Below are 15238 nucleotides of genomic sequence, written 5' to 3' on the forward strand. Positions count from 1 at the left end.
ATTGTTTGTCGAATGCTATGCAGAAAGATTAGCTTTTTAAGGGTTCGTCTTTCAAGGTGTTAAGCCAATAACGTGTAAATGTAATTGAAAGGCCTGCAGATGGTCAAGATGCCTGTGTTGAGATGATTGGTACAATCGTCTTATCGTTCAAGGTCTATCTAGGTCCTGAGCAAAATTGCATTTTTCGTCAAGGTTTTTGTGAGCAAGGCAGCAAAATTGTCATGTGTCATTCAATAGAGTATTGTCCAAGACTGGGAATGAAAGTTTTTGAGCAAAATCATCAGCTTACAACGCCAAATTTGACTCTGTTCAGTAAATTTTGCTGATACTCAAAATTGCAGAACTTAGTGTGGCAGTTTCGAACACAAAATCCTAACTAAGAATTGGGTCAAATACACTGTCTGTTCAGTAAAACCTTGACCACTGTCATCCATCCTAAAGACCGATCACCTTTTAGCTTGATTTGATCTAGTTTCTTATGTTTTTTTGTAAACGTTGCAGGATCTCGAGCCCGATCTTCTGCGTGACAAGAACGAGAATAAGGAGAGGAAGAAGAAGAAGAGGAAGATGAAGTATGAGGAAGGCGAAGATGGCTGGAGGATCAAGGAGGAGGACGGAAAACCGAGGAAGAAGAAGTATAAACTCAAGGATGGCAAGGAGAGGAAGCTGAAAGCGAAACTACTTGGGTTGGCTTTGCCTGGTAAGCACTACTTTACTTGAAGAGTTTTATCTCAAAACCAGATACAGTGGTACCTCCCTTAGTGGACACCTCTGTATTAAGGACAACCTCTCTATTAAGGACAACCTCTCTATTAAGGACACTAGTTTTGGTCCCAAATTGGTTGTTTCCATTCAATTTGACCTCTCTAATCAGGACACCTCTTTGTTTAGGACAGCTCACAGGGCAAAGGAGGCAAGTCTTCCCCCCTGTAACAGGTGGCACCGGTTATCAGGATACCAGTGCAAGAAGTCAAACCTGTAGGCATACATGCATACGGTCTGGTAGCACCTGTTCTGACCTGACCTGAGCAGGTGAACAGGTTCAGTGGCTATCAGTGTTCACCAGTCCAGCCTGCAGGCAACCCGTAGGTAGGCCAGCCTGACCTGACATTAACTTGCTACTTCTCACTCCAGGCTTTGGTAAAAAGATGAAAATGAAGGACAAGAAAAACAAAGACAAAGATGGCAAGAAGAAGAAGAAGAAATTGAAGATCAAGCACGAGAAGGATGAGAAGCTTCGAGAGAAGCTCAAGGAGAAGAAGAGGCTGAAGAAGAAGAAGAAGCTGGCTGCAGCAATGGGTGGGGAGGAGAAGAGCGAGGAGGACTGCGCAGCGGTGAACTGTTTGAAACCCATTGGTAAGCATAGAAATATTTAAAACCCATTGATAAGCATAGAAATATTGAAAACCCATTGCTAAGCATCGATATGTTTAAAACCCATTGGTAAGCATAGAAATGTTTAAAACCCATTGAAAAGCATAGAAATGTTTAAAACCCTTTGAGAAGCATAGAAATGTTTAAACCCATTGATTATTGATAAGCATGGAAGGGGAGGGCCAGTTCAAAAGGCATGTTTGGCCTTTATAGGCATCTGTGTATTAAACAGACTCGCCTGAACAGCTAAATTACGTCGACACTGTAAATGATCGACATTCATTCTAAACAACTTGTTGTATTTCCTTTCGTTTTAGGTGAAGAGGTGAACTGGGTCCAGTGTGACAAGTGTGAGCTTTGGTTCCATCTGCTGTGCGTTGGCCTTGCCGAGAACGAAATCTCAGAGAACGAGGACTACGTCTGCTTCAGCTGTCGATACAAGGAAGATCCGAATGCGCTCCCATTCTCATTGGACCGCATCAAAAAAGAAATCGACGAATGGCCGACGAATTCCCAGAACGGTTCTCTTCAGCGACAAACAAAACCAAAGACTATTTTCGGCGTACAAATTAAAACGGAACCTGTGGATAATATTTTCGATCTGATGATGTCACCGGAGAAGTCGCCAAAACAGAAAGACATGTCGCCAAGTCAGGTGAAGTTGAATTTGGAACAGGTCTTAATGAATAAGGAGAATAAGAAAGCAAAATTAACCGGTGTAAAGGTGACCCCTGGTGAGGCTGCCGGAAAATCTGTTACTCCACCGGTTGAGAGGATGCTGTTCCAGAGCCGGACATCGACTACACCGGACCTTGAGGCTGCTGCAGAAACTGTTATACCGTATTCGGAATTCATTGCACAAAATGTGGAAGGACAAACAAAAGGCAGTGCGTCTGCGTCAGGAAAGGTGGTGAAAACAAAGAAGGTGGAATCTGCCTCGGTGGTGCCACCTAGTGGCACTGCTGACGAAACGGTACCTGAGCCAATGGAGGTCGGAGGTGGCGCTAGTGTTGATACAGAAACGCCTGACGCAGCACCACTTTTAGAAAAAGTGGCCGACTTGGAAAAAGCGCCGGATCACTGGACGCCGGATCTAGCGGTGGATTCTTTGGGCGATCAGGCACCTCAGTTGGAAAAAGTCGAAGAGATACCAACGTCCGAAAACATCATTGAAGAAATCGTGACAGAAGAGGTTGTGGACTTTGCGCCCGATTTGAGTGAGAATGTCGTAGCGGACTTCAGCACAGAAGTGGTAACCAGCGATCCACTGGAGCTAGGTTTAGCGCAGACTAGTGAGGTGACGTCGCTCGATGAAAAAGTGCAAGAAGGCAAGAGTAATGAATAAACGATAGAGCAGAACCTCTCGACGTCACTGATGAGGTTCGATTTCTTAACTAGTATCACAGATAGTTAATCGATTTTAGTCCAATCTGAGAGTGATTTAGTAATTACTTTAAACTATGAAATGTTGGTGAAGCCAAAAGTTGGGAACTTTGCTCATTTTCTAATTCAATTGATGGTATAGTGAATATTGCGTTCGCTGCCGAAATTTAATGGTTAGTGCATTACAGTTTAGATTTTCGTGCTTTTTAAGTTTACGCATTCATGAAAAATGTTAAAATAAAACGCTCGCCAAAATTTCATAGTTTACAGTAGTGGTTTGTGTAAAATCAAAACATTTTACTTCAAAGTAGTAAGTTTTTGGTAAAATAGATTATTGATTCAAGCATTAGTATGAAATAATTCAGGATAGCCCCAGGTTTGAATTTTCTTTGGATGGTTTGAATTTCAAATGATGTGTGAGTGTCTAGTTGGGATGTATTTTGTCTGTGCAGTGAACGGAAGATTGAGGAGTATTATTTAGTGCAGCTGGTGTCAGTCCAGGAGGTACTCTTGCAACATAAAGCTTGAGTTTTAGTTGTCTTCAATGATAGAGATTATTTGGCCTGATTGAGAATTCGCTGCCACTTTTGTGATTATTGCCTATTAGTCTTATTTCGTAAATCACAACGAGGCTGAGGACCGATTTTGGTAAATGGCATTGAATTGTCAAGTCACTCCGAATTAGCTCTTGGTACCTACTCAGTAAATCTTGACTTATTCCAGAAGACCCAATTGTTTATCATTAAATTGGTGTCTATCGTTCTGGTGGTCTTGAATGTCTGAAGGCTGTTGGAGTGTGGTGCAGTGAATTATCAACACCTGTCATCTCTGAGATCCCGGGTTCGATTCCCGGTTGATCCTGTACACTCATGAGAGGGGGCAACTCTTTGATAGCGTAGGTTCCCTCCCTTCAGTATCCTCCTATTTTACATTACATGCATTACAATCACCCAGAATTGTAAATAGAGCTAATAATATCCCAGTTGACGCTCAGCTCGCAAAATAAATTTTTTTTGTCTGATGGGTTAATTATGCTCTGAAGGGCTTTGAGATGATTTCGAGGCCTAAGACGATTTCAAGGCCTAAGAAGTAGAGGCACACAGTTGAGTTCTTGGTAATCATTAGAGTAAGCAAATCGCTATTGTGAGATGTTATGTTGATAGGTAAATATTTGAATGCCATTTGATATTGAGTGCTTATTGATACCCTGTTCCATAGTTAACAAATACAGTAGAACCTCTCTATTAGGGACACCTTCGGGACTGACAAATGTTGTCCTTAATAGAGAGGTGTCCTGATTAGAGAGGTCAATTGAATGACCTAGTGTCCATATTAGAGAGGTTGTCCGTATTAGAGAGGTCCTACTGTAGCACCTTAAATGCTCTGGTTAAAGAGAATGAAGCTTCCAACAGGTATATTCAAATGCAATAAACTGGGGTTTACAATTACTGACACGTGGGGGGTGAAATTGATAGTCAGTGTTTACAGAAGCCCCGTGGTGAATATGGGGGGGGGGCATTAGGCGTGCCACCCCCTTTCGTCAGAGAGCAACGGTTTTCAGGGTACCTCTTCCTTAAAAGCCATTAATTACTTCTAATTATAGCCCTCAGATGCCAAAAAACACCTATTTGAAATCTAACCGAAACCTCCATATTTTTCCTTGATTTAAATTGGCATTCTTGGGGTTTGAAATTGACCTGTTCTAATTATAGAATTGCAAGTTATGCTTGAATCTTGCTGCTTTTGAATATTGTACACAGCCGCGTTATTTATTTGCAGCTGACAAATCTACCCCATTTGTCTGTAATGGACTTGCTCAGATACATTCTAATCTGTAGTTATTTCCTTAAAAAGTGAAAAGTCCATTTGGGACATAGGGGTGTAAGTAGTATCATATTGTGCAATTGAAAGCTTTTTGGCCGGCTTTTCGTCAGATACAGACCTTGCGTCGCATATTATAGTATTAGACTTTAGCGTGTCGTTTAGTGTAAAAATATTGTCAAAAAATGCATTCAGCATCTTCTGTCTTTGTCATGACATACAAGTTTTCAATGTAAATATTTTTCGTTTCTTCAAAGTCGAGAGCGTCGTTTAGAATAAGGGCCTAGAAGTCTACTTCATTTTGTGTTATTAATCTTGGTTCGCTGTTTCTTGTGTAGATAAAAAGAAACGCGGCCATTTTGAAAGCCTTCATATCCATACGTTGTCAGTATGTTTCATATTTATTTGATAAATCACAAGAAGTGATTTGTTTTCAAGGATAGTTATCACTTTTGCTTGGAAAATGAACATAGATGGTTCTGCATTTCAGTGCTGCCCTCTACCAGAAACTTTTGGCCTACGAAAATTGATCAGTGTTAGAAAAAAGGTGTATCAGTATGGGGACTATAAAAATAAACGGTATTCAAATACATCTGATGACTATTTTGATTTAAATAGCATCTGAATGTTTACATGAAGTCGATCTTTGTGTAAGCATGCACAAGATCCTGAAGTGATTTAAAAGGTATTGGCATGTTTACAAGAAGTCAATCTTAATTATATGGGTAGAAATGCTAAGCGCTAAAATCCTAATTATAGCGGTTTCATGCACAAGTCCCTGAATTGACTGATAAGGCACTATTTTGCTTCAGAGGACAAAGTTCCTATTATCGTCAATAAATCGCAATGTCACGTCATCTTATTATATATCCAAATTTTCATTGGAAATAGCGTTGTGATGTTAATGAATGGTGATAATAGGTCTCATGTATCCTGTGACGTTATGCATAAATATTTCAAACTGATTTATTTATATATGTGTATATACATGTATTAGTGTGCAATTGAACCCATGGGTGATATGAGTAAAGACTAGTATTAAAATCCTTTTACTGAAAACCTCATATACATTAACACTAGGCCTTTCTGTACGAAATAAAGTAAAGACCGTCGCTAGTCTTTATTCATATCGCTTGTGATGAATCATAAATCCCTTGTTATCATATGTGCAGGTTTTCATGGAAACAGGGCTGGATTAAGTGTTGTAACTCTTGGCATATTATCTAATATCTTCTGTAGTAAACCTTTTGTAAGTGTACCTCGTGTAAGTGTGACATCATGTCATGTTCTTTGTCTAGTTTTCTTGAGTTTATAAGTAAATAAAAATAGACGTCTTTGTGCCATCATAGCTACTAAGACTGGTGGTGATATCCTTCACAAAAATTTGTGGTTTTTGGAGGTGAAGACAAGTTCCTAACAGCTATCTTTAATGTATAGTTGCACTGAACACCTGGACTTCATCAGTAAACCGGCTACGCTAGTGTTAAACCAACTGTTTGTTGACACTCAGATTTGAGATTCTGATCACCACTGCAGTGGAGATTGGGCTGGATGTGAGTTTCTGATCACCTCTGCAGTTGAGTTTGGGCTGGATGTGAATTTTTGACCACCACTGCAGTGAAGATTGGGCTACATATCGTTAAAGGCCTTGCCTATACCAAAGACCTCTGGATGAAAAAATCTTTCGTATTTCAAAGTGACCATCCAATTTATTGGTCGGCTGTTTTCCGACTTGTCCAACATGAACAATAAACAATAGCAAATCAGAATAAGTGTTTCTCATGCATTATGCTTTAATCACTATCGGTCCTGAGAACCTCATCAATGATACCTGCATATCATAAAATTGCATTGAAATTCTATTGTTTGTTAATCAAAATATTCTTGAAATTTTTGTAAATAGATTACTGACTTCATTTTCATAATCGTTACAAATCTGGTGAATGTGCCGGGATGCTTGTTTTAATTCATTGGATATTTTTGTGGGGACAGTCTTTGTAAGTGTGTGTAGCCTCCTTCGATCACCCCGCAAACCAGTGATATTTACCACTGCAACAAAGATAGCCTTTGTGTTATCGCAGGTGTATGTGACAAGAATTGGGCATTGCTGCGACTTGCGATCAGTATCGAATTGAGCAATCCCGCAGACCAGCAATCTTTTTGTCACTAATATCACAGCAATAATTGTCGCAGGTTGCTGCAACCAACATATTTTAAAATCATTGGTTTGTGGGTTGCTTTTCTTGTGAGGTATACAGATGTTGACACACATTTGAATTATTTGTTGTATTCTGTACATCAACATGGCAGGGATGAAATCATTTGACTTTGATGTCACAGTGGACATGGTTAAAATGACAGTAAACCCAGATGGTGGGAAAAATAGGTGTATCATAAGTTTTATAATCGTTAAATGGTGTTTCCAGTTTAGTTTAGCTTGCATAAGGCACACAAATATATAAAGGGAATTAGAGAGCCAAACAGACCAACTGTCGGGATTTTATCTCTAAAATTCCGAATACTAAAGATGAAATGTACACCAAGTGACTAGTCTTACTCCAGTTATTTGTTTGCCAACGGAGGTGCACTTCAAGAAACAGAAGTTGTCAATTTATAAATGATGCCTGTAGCTGTTTTGTGTAATTAGTCAAGACCAGCATTACAATACATGCATATGATGTAATATTATCTTTTCAATCATTTTCTCTTTAAACTTTGTCATCCCTGTTCGTTATATGCATTTCCAGATGAAATGCATCTGCATATTAAACAAGTAAAAAATAATTGTTTTCTCTCAAACACAAATGCAGCGAAAATAGAAAATATTGTCGCAGAAATGTTCGGTGTTCTTTTCGTTTTGTGTACAGTGATGATGTGTTTCCTTTATTTTAATAAAATCAGCTGGTATAATGGAACTCTGGGCAATCGGTTTTCTTTCCAATTTGATGTCGTTCAGGCTCAAAAACAGGAATACTACTCCTAGCCAAAGGACACCACTGTGACCAGGAAAAAGAGCCTCATAGTCTAGCGGAGGAGCCTTGTAGTCTAGCGGAGGAGCCTTGTAGTCTAGTTGAGGAGCCTCATAGTCTAGCGGGGGCCTTGGCCCATTTGGAGCCACAATGATGACACATTAAGACATTGTCAGAATCATATATCAAGCGTGGCCAATTTGGAGCCACGATGATGACACATTCAGCTATTGTCAGAATCATATATCAAGCTTGGCCCATTTGGAGCCATGGACGACACCTTGAGACACTGTCACAATCGTATATCAAGCTCTATTTTGAGCCACAATGAGGACACATTCAGACATTCGGAGTCATGATGAGGCCAGATTCAGACATTGTCACAATCATATATCAAGCTTGGTCCATTTGGAGCTACGATGATGACACATTAAGACATTGTCAGAATCATATATCAAGCTTGGCCCATTTGGAGCCATGATGTGAACACATTCAGACATTGTCACAATTATATATCAAGCTTGGTCCATTTGGAGCCACAATGATGACACATTTAGACATTGTCACAATCATATATCAAGCTTGGCCCATTTGGAACCACGATGATGACACATTCAGCTATTGTCACAATCATATATCAAGCTTGGTCCATTTGGAGCCACGATGATGACACATTAAGACATTGTCAGAATCATATATCAAGCTTGGTCCATTTGGAGCCATGGATGACACCTTGAGACACTGTCACAATCGTATATCAAGCTCTGCCTATATTTAGCCGTGATGAGGACACATTCAGCCATTGTCAGAATCATATATCAAGATTGGCCCATCTGAAGCCATGATTTGGACACATTCAAAGATTGTCACAATCGTATATCAAGCTTGGCCAATTTGGAGCCACGATGATGACACATTAAGACATTGTCAGAATCATATATCAAGCTTGGTCCATTTGGAGCCACAATGATGACACATTTAGACATTGTCACAATCATATATCAAGCTTGGCCCATTTGGAACCACGATGATGACACATTCAGCTATTGTCACAATCATATATCAAGCTTGGTCCATTTGGAGCCACGATGATGACACATTAAGACATTGTCAGAATCATATATCAAGCTTGGTCCATTTGGAGCCATGGATGACACCTTGAGACACTGTCACAATCGTATATCAAGCTCTGCCTATATTTAGCCGTGATGAGGACACATTCAGCCATTGTCAGAATCATATATCAAGATTGGCCCATCTGAAGCCATGATTTGGACACATTCAAAGATTGTCACAATCGTATATCAAGCTTGGCCAATTTGGAGCCACGATGATGACACATTAAGACATTGTCAGAATCATATATCAAGCTTGGCCCATTTGGAGCCACGATGATGACACATTAAGACATTGTCACAATCATATATCAAGCTTGGCCCATTTGGAGCCATGATGAGGACACATTCAGCCATTGTCACAATCATATATCAAGCTTGGCCAATTTGGAGCCACGATGATGACACATTAAGACATTGTCAGAATCATATATCAAGCTTGGCCCATTTGGAGCCACGATGATGACACATTAAGACATTGTCACAATCATATATCAAGCTTGGCCCATTTGGAGCCATGATGAGGACACATTCAGCCATTGTCAGAATCGTATATCAAGCTTGGGCCATTTGGAGCCATGATGAGGACACATTCAGCCATTGTCAGAATCGTATATCAAGCTTGGCCCATTTGGAGCCATGATGAGGACTCATTCAGCCATTGTCAGAATCGTATATCAAGCTTGGGCCATTTGGAGCCATGATGAGGACACATTCAGACATTGTCACAATCATATATGAAGCTTAGCCCCTTTTCGTGCCATGGATGACACCTAGAAACATTATCACAATCGTATATCAAGCTTGGCCCATTTAGCCATGGAGCCATGATGAGGACTCATTCGGACATTGTCACAAGCATATATCAAGCTTGGCCCATTTGGAGCCATGATAAGGACACATTCGGACATTGTCACAATCATATATCAAGCTTGCCCCATTTGGAGCCACGATGATGAAACATTCAGCTATTGTCAGAATCATATATCAAGCTTGGCCCATTTGGAACCACGATGATTAACACTCAGCTATTGTCAGAATCATATAGTAAGCTTGGCCAATTTGGAGCAACGATTATGACACATTAAGACATTGTCAGAATCATATATCAAGCTTGGCCCATTTGGAGCCATGGACGACACCTTGAGACACTGTCACAATCGTATATCAAGCTCTATTTTGAGCCACAATGAGGACACATTCAGACATTCGGAGTCATGATGAGGCCAGATTCAGACATTGTCACAATCATATATCAAGCTTGGTCCATTTGGAGCTACGATGATGACACATTAAGACATTGTCAGAATCATATATCAAGCTTGGCCCATTTGGAGCCACGATGATGACACATTCAGCTATTGTCAGAATCATATAGTAAGCTTGGCCAATTTGGAGCAACGATTATGACACATTAAGACATTGTCAGAATCATATATCAAGCTTGGCCCATTTGGAGCCATGGACGACACCTTGAGACACTGTCACAATCGTATATCAAGCTCTATTTTGAGCCACAATGAGGACACATTCAGACATTCGGAGTCATGATGAGGCCAGATTCAGACATTGTCACAATCATATATCAAGCTTGGTCCATTTGGAGCCACAATGATGACACATTTAGACATTGTCACAATCATATATCAAGCTTGGTCCATTTGGAGCCACGATGATGACACATTAAGACATTGTCAGAATCATATATCAAGCTTGGTCCATTTGGAGCCATGGATGACACCTTGAGACACTGTCACAATCGTATATCAAGCTCTGCCTATATTTAGCCGTGATGAGGACACATTCAGCCATTGTCAGAATCATATATCAAGATTGGCCCATCTGAAGCCATGATTTGGACACATTCAAAGATTGTCACAATCATATATCAAGCTTGGCCAATTTGGAGCCACGATGATGACACATTAAGACATTGTCAGAATCATATATCAAGCTTGGCCCATTTGGAGCCACGGTGATGACACATTAAGACATTGTCACAATCATATATCAAGCTTGGCCCATTTGGAGCCATGATGAGGACACATTCAGCCATTGTCAGAATCGCATATCAAGCTTGGGCCATTTGGAGCCATGATGAGGACACATTCAGACATTGTCACAATCATATATCAAGCTTGGCCCATATGGAGCCACGATGATGACACATTAAGACATTGTCACAATCATATATGAAGCTTAGCCCCTTTTCGTGCCATGGATGACACCTAGAAACATTATCACAATCGTATATCAAGCTTGGCCCATTTAGCCATGGAGCCATGATGAGGACTCATTCGGACATTGTCACAAGCATATATCAAGCTTGGCCCATTTGGAGCCATGATAAGGACACATTCGGACATTGTCACAATCATATATCAAGCTTGCCCCATTTGGAGCCACGATGATGAAACATTCAGCTATTGTCAGAATCATATATCAAGCTTGGCCCATTTGGAGCCACGATGATTAACACTCAGCTATTGTCAGAATCATATAGTAAGCTTGGCCAATTTGGAGCAACGATTATGACACATTAAGACATTGTCAGAATCATATATCAAGCTTGGCCCATTTGGAGCCATGGACGACACCTTGAGACACTGTCACAATCGTATATCAAGCTCTATTTTGAGCCACAATGAGGACACATTCAGACATTCGGAGTCATGATGAGGCCAGATTCAGACATTGTCACAATCATATATCAAGCTTGGTCCATTTGGAGCTACGATGATGACACATTAAGACATTGTCAGAATCATATATCAAGCTTGGCCCATTTGGAGCCATGATGTGGACACATTCAGACATTGTCACAATCATATATCAAGCTTGGTCCATTTGGAGCCACAATGATGACACATTTAGACATTGTCACAATCATATATCAAGCTTGGACCATTTGGAGCCACAATGATGACACATTAAGACATTGTCAGAATCATATATCAAGCTTGGTCCATTTGGAGCCACAATGATGACACATTTAGACATTGTCACAATCATATATCAAGCTTGGCCCATTTGGAGCCACGATGATGACACATTCAGCTATTGTCACAATCATACATCAAGCTTGGTCCATTTGGAGCCACGATGATGACACATTAAGACATTGTCAGAATCATATATCAAGCTTGGTCCATTTGGAGCAATGGATGACACCTTGAGACACTGTCACAATCGTATATCAAGCTCTATTTTGAGCCACAATGAGGACACATTCAGACATTCGGAGTCATGATGAGGCCAGATTCAGACATTGTCACAATCATATATCAAGCTTGGTCCATTTGGAGCTACGATGATGACACATTAAGACATTGTCAGAATCATATATCAAGCTTGGCCCATTTGGAGCCATGATGTGAACACATTCAGACATTGTCACAATTATATATCAAGCTTGGTCCATTTGGAGCCACAATGATGACACATTTAGACATTGTCACAATCATATATCAAGCTTGGCCCATTTGGAACCACGATGATGACACATTCAGCTATTGTCACAATCATATATCAAGCTTGGTCCATTTGGAGCCACGATGATGACACATTAAGACATTGTCAGAATCATATATCAAGCTTGGTCCATTTGGAGCCATGGATGACACCTTGAGACACTGTCACAATCGTATATCAAGCTCTGCCTATATTTAGCCGTGATGAGGACACATTCAGCCATTGTCAGAATCATATATCAAGATTGGCCCATCTGAAGCCATGATTTGGACACATTCAAAGATTGTCACAATCGTATATCAAGCTTGGCCAATTTGGAGCCACGATGATGACACATTAAGACATTGTCAGAATCATATATCAAGCTTGGTCCATTTGGAGCCACAATGATGACACATTTAGACATTGTCACAATCATATATCAAGCTTGGCCCATTTGGAACCACGATGATGACACATTCAGCTATTGTCACAATCATATATCAAGCTTGGTCCATTTGGAGCCACGATGATGACACATTAAGACATTGTCAGAATCATATATCAAGCTTGGTCCATTTGGAGCCATGGATGACACCTTGAGACACTGTCACAATCGTATATCAAGCTCTGCCTATATTTAGCCGTGATGAGGACACATTCAGCCATTGTCAGAATCATATATCAAGATTGGCCCATCTGAAGCCATGATTTGGACACATTCAAAGATTGTCACAATCGTATATCAAGCTTGGCCAATTTGGAGCCACGATGATGACACATTAAGACATTGTCAGAATCATATATCAAGCTTGGCCCATTTGGAGCCACGATGATGACACATTAAGACATTGTCACAATCATATATCAAGCTTGGCCCATTTGGAGCCATGATGAGGACACATTCAGCCATTGTCACAATCATATATCAAGCTTGGCCAATTTGGAGCCACGATGATGACACATTAAGACATTGTCAGAATCATATATCAAGCTTGGCCCATTTGGAGCCACGATGATGACACATTAAGACATTGTCACAATCATATATCAAGCTTGGCCCATTTGGAGCCATGATGAGGACACATTCAGCCATTGTCAGAATCGTATATCAAGCTTGGGCCATTTGGAGCCATGATGAGGACACATTCAGCCATTGTCAGAATCGTATATCAAGCTTGGCCCATTTGGAGCCATGATGAGGACTCATTCAGCCATTGTCAGAATCGTATATCAAGCTTGGGCCATTTGGAGCCATGATGAGGACACATTCAGACATTGTCACAATCATATATGAAGCTTAGCCCCTTTTCGTGCCATGGATGACACCTAGAAACATTATCACAATCGTATATCAAGCTTGGCCCATTTAGCCATGGAGCCATGATGAGGACTCATTCGGACATTGTCACAAGCATATATCAAGCTTGGCCCATTTGGAGCCATGATAAGGACACATTCGGACATTGTCACAATCATATATCAAGCTTGCCCCATTTGGAGCCACGATGATGAAACATTCAGCTATTGTCAGAATCATATATCAAGCTTGGCCCATTTGGAACCACGATGATTAACACTCAGCTATTGTCAGAATCATATAGTAAGCTTGGCCAATTTGGAGCAACGATTATGACACATTAAGACATTGTCAGAATCATATATCAAGCTTGGCCCATTTGGAGCCATGGACGACACCTTGAGACACTGTCACAATCGTATATCAAGCTCTATTTTGAGCCACAATGAGGACACATTCAGACATTCGGAGTCATGATGAGGCCAGATTCAGACATTGTCACAATCATATATCAAGCTTGGTCCATTTGGAGCTACGATGATGACACATTAAGACATTGTCAGAATCATATATCAAGCTTGGCCCATTTGGAGCCACGATGATGACACATTCAGCTATTGTCAGAATCATATAGTAAGCTTGGCCAATTTGGAGCAACGATTATGACACATTAAGACATTGTCAGAATCATATATCAAGCTTGGCCCATTTGGAGCCATGGACGACACCTTGAGACACTGTCACAATCGTATATCAAGCTCTATTTTGAGCCACAATGAGGACACATTCAGACATTCGGAGTCATGATGAGGCCAGATTCAGACATTGTCACAATCATATATCAAGCTTGGTCCATTTGGAGCCACAATGATGACACATTTAGACATTGTCACAATCATATATCAAGCTTGGTCCATTTGGAGCCACGATGATGACACATTAAGACATTGTCAGAATCATATATCAAGCTTGGTCCATTTGGAGCCATGGATGACACCTTGAGACACTGTCACAATCGTATATCAAGCTCTGCCTATATTTAGCCGTGATGAGGACACATTCAGCCATTGTCAGAATCATATATCAAGATTGGCCCATCTGAAGCCATGATTTGGACACATTCAAAGATTGTCACAATCATATATCAAGCTTGGCCAATTTGGAGCCACGATGATGACACATTAAGACATTGTCAGAATCATATATCAAGCTTGGCCCATTTGGAGCCACGGTGATGACACATTAAGACATTGTCACAATCATATATCAAGCTTGGCCCATTTGGAGCCATGATGAGGACACATTCAGCCATTGTCAGAATCGCATATCAAGCTTGGGCCATTTGGAGCCATGATGAGGACACATTCAGACATTGTCACAATCATATATCAAGCTTGGCCCATATGGAGCCACGATGATGACACATTAAGACATTGTCACAATCATATATGAAGCTTAGCCCCTTTTCGTGCCATGGATGACACCTAGAAACATTATCACAATCGTATATCAAGCTTGGCCCATTTAGCCATGGAGCCATGATGAGGACTCATTCGGACATTGTCACAAGCATATATCAAGCTTGGCCCATTTGGAGCCATGATAAGGACACATTCGGACATTGTCACAATCATATATCAAGCTTGCCCCATTTGGAGCCACGATGATGAAACATTCAGCTATTGTCAGAATCATATATCAAGCTTGGCCCATTTGGAGCCACGATGATTAACACTCAGCTATTGTCAGAATCATATAGTAAGCTTGGCCAATTTGGAGCAACGATTATGACACATTAAGACATTGTCAGAATCATATATCAAGCT

The 15238-nt window shown here is 40.5% G+C and overlaps 1 protein-coding gene across 4 annotated transcripts in view; it reads left to right on the forward strand.

Annotated features, from left to right (window-relative positions):
* LOC135491540 (lysine-specific demethylase 5A-like) overlaps positions 1-7487 on the forward strand; it is a 44504-nt gene extending 37017 nt beyond the window's left edge. For all 4 annotated transcript variants that reach the window (XM_064777509.1, XM_064777511.1, XM_064777510.1 and 1 more), the window contains 3 exons: positions 502-700; positions 1135-1356; positions 1692-7487. In XM_064777509.1, coding sequence (XP_064633579.1) covers positions 502-700; positions 1135-1356; positions 1692-2719 — 1449 coding nt within the window. In that variant the 3' untranslated portion in view covers positions 2720-7487. The remainder of the gene's footprint in view (positions 1-501; positions 701-1134; positions 1357-1691) is intronic.
* The last annotated feature ends 7751 nt before the right edge of the window (positions 7488-15238 follow it).

This window comes from Lineus longissimus, chromosome 7 (genome assembly GCF_910592395.1).
Source record: "Lineus longissimus chromosome 7, tnLinLong1.2, whole genome shotgun sequence".
In the NCBI taxonomy this organism is placed as follows: Eukaryota; Metazoa; Nemertea; class Pilidiophora; order Heteronemertea; family Lineidae; genus Lineus; species Lineus longissimus.